The sequence below is a fragment of the Hyalella azteca genome, unplaced genomic scaffold, assembly GCF_000764305.2.
Source record: "Hyalella azteca isolate HAZT.00-mixed unplaced genomic scaffold, Hazt_2.0.2 contig10843, whole genome shotgun sequence".
Taxonomy (NCBI): Eukaryota; Metazoa; Arthropoda; class Malacostraca; order Amphipoda; family Hyalellidae; genus Hyalella; species Hyalella azteca.
In genome coordinates, this window is record NW_025940862.1 from 53946 (window position 1) to 61040 (window position 7095).

Consider the following 7095-nt stretch of genomic DNA (forward strand, 5'->3'; position numbering starts at 1 on the left):
CCATGGAGCGGAGGAGGTTCCAGTGCTTCGACTGGTGGGTGCGTCTGTTGCACGACGCTAGGTGTGTCCGCCAGGTATCCCTATCGTGGGCCAATATAGAAATAGATATTTCCAAGTTGAGATCTGGAAGCCTGGGATCGTTAAGGTTGCGTGCCCTGATGCCGTTCCGTTGCTCAATTAGCAACCGGATGTCAGGGTTGACTGAGGGGAAGAAATCCTTCCGGAATGCGGAAGTGCTGCTATCGAGCACGACGCTCCCAACTTATGTCTCATTCCCTTGGTTCCAGTGGCTTTTATGCCACTTGAAATCAGTTAACTTGTACTAGGTGAAGTAACACGAACTGTAGACTTTGCCAATTATAAGTCAGACTGATTGTTGGAAGCAGACCCGTTCTTGGACATGCTGTTCTGTAGGTGAACATATAAAGGCACTGCACTGTAGCTGGGCGATAGTCCGTCATGGTTAATTATATACTAGAATATATAAAGTGATTTGGGGCCAGGTGATATCCGTACTTCAAATCAATGAGCAAAAAATAAAATAAAATACGCAATAAATAAACAAGAACCAACACCAGGGGCCACGGCTATAAACTAAAAAAACAGCGTTGAAACAAGAACCAACACCAGGGGCCACGGCTATAAACTAAAAAAACAGCGTTGGAACACATCCATGCGACAACATTTCTTCTCGCTTCGAGTCACCGACATGTGGAACAGCCTCCCTGATAGCATCGTTGAAGCTCCGAGTATGAACATCTTCAAAAACAGACTAGACGAAGCTATGCAGGAGCATATGTTCAGTCTTAAAATGCCTAGCAAATTACGGACCAGGCAATAAGTCCAGCAGCTATCTCAATCAATCGTCAGCTATGGAAAGATCGGGTTCCAAAGGCCGGATCCCTTGTGAATCAAGTCACGAAAAGTTCAAGAATCGGCAACAGGCCATGGGCCTATTTCTTCAATGCCGACACTTCTATTCTATTCTATTCTATGAGCAAAAAATAAAATAAAATAAGCATTTTATTCCTTCTTCCGATGGCTAAGCTGAAATTAAGTTAAAGCGAACATTGATATTGCGGTCGAATTTACACATCTTCTGTTTGCAATAGAAATACGTTTCTAATTTTTCCTTTAAATATTTTCAAAATGAATATTTACTTGCCTCTCACAAATCACGAACAATACAAGAATCGGCGACAGACCACTATGGCCAATTCTTCAATGCCGACATAGGTAGATAATAATCATAGAGGTCAGTGAAGCCCATAAAATGGGCGGAATTTCTCTCGAGTCTCATGATAATATTTCATACACGTCATAAAAAAACTAGCACAAATAGATTACCGTGAAATGTTTCTTTTTGATAAATTCCTTGAGTCAAGGTTATCGAGCCGTTGCCCAAAACCCTGCAAGGCTTGTGAGCGAAATGATCACTAGTGACATGATCCATAAGGTAGGTAACAATTGGTCAAATCGGGTTAAATTAAAGGAGGGTTCAAACACAATCTGAAAATCAATTTAATAAGATAACTACGAAGCCTAGCTCGGAGTTCTCTATACTTTCACGTTACCATGGAATGATGCAAGACGCAAGAAAATATTTTTAGAAGTTACTCTTGCCAAATATAATATTAAAGTATCCAACACACAGAGCAAAATTGAACTAAATCTACGCTGCCTTCTACAATAAAAGCAATAGAAATATCGCAACAAAAACTTGCCCCAAAAAAGAAAATAAACAGCAAAATTTGTTTTAAACTGAAAATACTTCAATGCTACAGGACCAGGCTGCTTGAAGTGCTACATTACGTAAAATTTAAATCTAACAATCTTCGCAGCAACTAATGTCAAAGAAGCTTATTGCTGAGGCGTTTTCACAAGTCGGGGCAAGTTAGTTGAGGCAGTCATCTGATAATTTTCTCAAATCAAAGAGCAGTGAAGGAATATATTACACTCTTACTGATAAATAATGCCAAGGATTATAGAGAGGGATTACTTTGCTTAGCAACAGAGCGAGTGGTATAGATACTGCACAATGTAATCTTAAGGATGCTTCTATCTCTTTGAGGTTAATGCACACCATACGACTTCAATTTATCAGTCAAAGTTAGCAGTTCAACACGCATCATTGAACAGAATTACACTTCACGCACGTGAACGCAAAAGGCACAAATAATTCCAGGTTTGTTTGACATAAACATGAATGTAAGAACATTATCAAGGGTTAACTGCTTTAGAAAGCAGCAGGACATCATGATATGATAAGCCATCTAAATACCATTTCCAATCTCACAGTCGCAAGTAAAAAGCTGAAGTAACACAAGCAAAGGACCAGAAAGAAGCGGCACCATAAAATTAACAATGTCCACATAATGCAAAAAATGCCTCTCACGATTCACACGAAAAAAAACATTAAACCAAAATGTAGCTCACAAGCCAATGAAACGTGTAATTAAGGAAAATCAACTAGCCGTTGCAATATATCAACTGGGAAAATGCTTTAGTGAAGTGCACTTAAAAAATAGAACATACAATCGCAAATCATGAGAGGTGAAAAGTGATACCACGTCTCTCGATAGCCAGGCTGTTCAATGATTGCAAAGAACGTTGAACATCAAGGTTCGAACAATACCAGGCTTTCTGCACAGCTGGCTGCCTTCACTTACATCATCCTGACAGCTCAGTAAGTTTACAAACTTAGCCTATTAGAGTGATGAAAAAAATACATTACATGAAAAAAATACAATAACGATCTAAGGTCGTTCTCATTCCCCCTGATGCAGTACTAGACGCTGGAGATCACGTGCAGGTAGTTTCTACGGGTGATGATCTAGCCGAGTGAATCTAGCGATCGTTTACACCAGTTATCCTGCAAATTTATGAAGAGATTACCACTTATCCCACTTATCCAAGGAGGTAATTTATGAAAGAACTGTACATTTAATTTTGCTATTTTATGCTATTTTATGGTAATAAATTTCTCATAACGTAATCTTATAATATTTTATGCTAAATTTCTCATAACGTAATTCTTCTGACATTTAAAATATATGCACGTTTAAAAACAGAATAATTTCGACAGATTTGCCTAATAAGCACAAATCATAGTACAGAATATTAGAATTTTGATAAAAAAAGACAAATGTAAGTTGATACCATTAGCGGTCCTGGACAATTCAATTGCTTTTGGTAAACAAAATACCCAGAATACATTGTTAAATGATCCACACTAAAAAGCCTGGCCACTAAGGTCTGCAGCTCGAACTATCGCTCATTGATGTTTGTTGAAGTGTCTTTGCATAGAGAAGGCATCGATGTTTAAAAATAAATCCAATTATTATGGAGAAACTTGAACAGAATTACAACCAAGACATTCATTAGTCACATATTTATAATATAGTTCCCTGTTCAATAAATTACTAGCTTTATTTATGTAGCACTTACTGGTCATACTCTGGGTGTTCTAGATGTACCACGTGACAAGGATAGTGATATTTATCAATTTATCATTACGTGCAGGTTGATGTCAAAGCAAATGGCCAATAGCCAGTGGTTCACGAACAGTGCATATGTAGTCTATCATTTATCTAGGGTAATGTCAATGGGATTTATTTTAGCCATGAACAATGATTATATTTTTGTGACGTAAATATCATTTTATTGGGTACCGTGGTGAATGAGTTGGGCAAACATTACCGTTCTCTCATGAACAATTTGGTCCTCAAATTGTCATTGAAAAAATTCGTGTATGGAGCCAGGAACCATGAACTCACAGCTGGGATGGGGGCGGTGATGAAACCTCTAATTACTTCTTGGAGAGCTCGTTAGAGAGCCAGTCCAGTCCTTCGTAGAGACCATCCCCTTGACAGGCACAAGTCGCCTGGATGTACCACTGCACAACACAGGCAAAATAGAATAAAAATTTTCAAATATTATTTTATTCTACCTCTGAATTGTGATTTAAATGAACCCAATGCCTACACCAGGTAATTATTTACAATTACGGTATTCTACACCTAAAATGAGATTTTACGGAACCTGATATCAATACTGGGCAATTTTTCAAGATCATTCTAAACCTGGTAAGTGATTAAATTTGATCAAATGAGTCACACGTAACCCACCCTCTTGTTTCTGAGTTGGTTGAGCCCAAGCTTATCAGTGACTTCAGCAGCCGTCATGGCGTTGGGCAGATCCTGCTTGTTTGCAAACACCAAGAGAACCGCATCGCGCAGCTCATCTTCTTGCAACTGCCAATAACAAAATTAGATGATACTTTAATTCATTATTACTGATTATTCAGTGGCTTTGAAATTCAATGTGTATTGGCCCTTACTGGTTTATGGAGGAATATAGATCAAGATGTACCGTTATTAAGCCTTGAGGGGTAGAGTATGGTGAATGCAAGCACAGGCAGGTAAAGATTGACTACAAGCCGAGATGCAAATGAATAAAAATACAAAAATGAATAAAAAATGTATAAATGAAAAACGTTTCACAGCCTTTAAGGAATATCAGGGTACGTACTGGTATTTTAAAAAAATTCCATGACTCTCCATGACCATCAATATAATTTTCCAGGACTCGTATATGACAGGTTTAGCATGACTGAAAGACTAACCGTGCATATTCAATCATCTCCTACAGTTGATAAATATCAAACGTGTAAATGCATAGTGCAGGAAGACGCAGAGGAAATAAAATGACACATACCTGTAAATCAAGCCCACACTGGTATTATTATGAATTCAATAGTGTAAAATCACAACAAATATTGAGTAATGCACACAAGATTGTACACGATAATGTCAACACAGTTCAGAACATTCTTCAATAAAACTACCCTAACATTCAACTGGCAGCTATTTTATCAACTTTTTCTTTAATGTTCAGTTCAAGAATATCTAGCTTTGTTTTCAAAGATTGCCTCGTGGCGTTGAACTTTGCGATAATTTTCAAATCCCCCTTTCTCTCCATTGCTTCTGCATTTTCATAAGCTGCTGGCTCAAGCGCCTTGATGCCCTCCTCCATACGCCTTTTCTTCTTCAGTTCATCTAGCTCATCCAACAGAGCCTTCCTCTTCTGGGTTTTCTGGGCCTTCGCATTATGCCCTTTCTCTTCTGCAAAATAAGTATTGTAGGCTGTTTTGGCACTGCCAGCTGCAAGCAGCATCTTCTTTGTGATGGTCATCTTGTCCAGGCCACCAACATGTGCAACATGATCAACCACAGCACGCGGGACAACCAACGTTCACTCTTTCATGTTGTGCGCAATGATTTCCTTGTTGAACGAAAACCCTCTTTCAACCGTGGCTTGGCCATGAGACAGGAGCATGAGGATCTGCACTACATTCCAGAGCTTATTGTAGGTGCTCTTTGACAGAATGTCATGCCAAAAAGTGTCCAGTTGATCAGAAGTTGACAATGCTTGAAGCCGTGCGTTCAGTTGACTGCAATGTTGTGATTCATCTCTAAAGTTGCACATCTCATCACGCAACATTGTCCACATCTGTGTTAGGGAATTTCTTGGCATCAACAAGCAAAGTGAGATAGTTCTTCAACTGCGTCTTGTCAGCTTCCTTGCACTCCTTCTTGATGAAGACTTTGGGCACCAGCCATCTCAGGTTCCTACCAAGGCCATACCTGATAGGGCTCTTGTCCAGTAGCTTTTGGACTACAGCCTGCATGAAGTCCCGCACTTGTGTCTTGAATAGAATAGAAGTGTTGGCACTGAAGAAATAGGCCCATGGCCTGTTACTGATTCTTGTAGATTTTGTGACTTGATTCACAAAGATCCGGCCTTTGGAACCCGATATTTCCATAACTGACAATTGATTGAGATAGCTGCTGGACTTATTGCTTGGTCCGTAAAGTGCTAGGCATTTCAAGACTGAAGATATGATCTTGCATAGAAGATATGATCCTACATACATGAGAACTTGCAGTGCACTTGCATTCTTGTCTGCAAGCTGTTTTTTTATTGCAGACCCTGCCACATAACCAACATCAACCTTATTGAGGGAAATCAAAAAACGCCTTTTGTTCCATGACTTTCTATGACCTGAAATGAAATCCAATGACTTTCCAGGCCTGGAAAATGAAAAATCAAATTCCATGACTCTCCAGGTTTTCCGTGACCCATATGCACCCAGGAATATATTTCTGATAATCAAAAGAAACCTTGTGTAATTAATATAAAACAATTCAAAATGTCAAATGAGTTAACTGATTGACAGATTTTTCTAGAATGATGACAAGAAGAACAAAGTAACAGACAGAATGGAAATTTATATACCTATATGCATAAAGAAGTTATACTTGAACTACTCTGGAAGAAAGTTATTGCATATTACAATAAGATAGAAATTAATTTCTCAATAATGTTGCAACAACTTGGTTATTATTGATAGAAACAAACCATCTTTGTGAGCTCTTCAGAAGCTTCACTGATTCTCTCTCGGTCATTGCTGTCCACCACAAATATGAGGCCCTGCGTGTTCTGGAAATAGTGCCGCCACAAAGGGCGGATTTTATCCTGGCCACCAACATCCCATACAGTGAAGCTGATGTTCTTGTACTCAACAGTTTCTACGTTGAAGCCTGGAAAAAATTATATGTATATGTAATACATGTGTATATATATTACCCCATCTATTACAACTTAAATGAAAAAAATAAATAAAATATAAAACATTAGAACAATCACCAGAAAAATCTCTGATGAATAAAGCTATACAAATTTTCATGTTAGAATGATAAACTGATTGAGAGAATAACTCACCAATAGTAGGAATAGTGGTAACAATTTCACCAAGCTTCAATTTGTACAAAATAGTTGTTTTACCAGCTGCATCAAGTCCAACTGAAAGACAAAAAAAGATAAATCAGGCAAGACATTAATGTGTTCTTCATTTAGCAGGTTACATGCTTATGATTAGGAAATTTAAAATTTTATGCAACACACAAAATGTACACAAATCCCACAAGAAAAACCTACTGTGAAAATATACTCGTTATAATACAAAAAACCTGGATAATATTCAACAAAATAATAATTTTTATTCTTGGTAGAAAGAGTTAGAAAGCAAAAAGT

At 38.0% G+C, this 7095-nt stretch overlaps 1 protein-coding gene across 1 annotated transcript; it reads right to left on the minus strand.

The window, feature by feature from the left end:
* Window positions 1-1510: 1510 nt before the first annotated feature.
* Window positions 1511-6864, minus strand: LOC108669360 (ADP-ribosylation factor 4; the record flags this gene model as incomplete). Its single annotated transcript, XM_018156673.1, is given in 5 exon segments — window positions 1511-2872; window positions 3777-3895; window positions 4128-4253; window positions 6421-6602; window positions 6784-6864. Coding segments are annotated over 4 exon segments (476 nt in total), but the record flags the coding sequence as incomplete, so codon positions are not given.
* Between the last annotated feature and the right edge of the window lie 231 nt (window positions 6865-7095).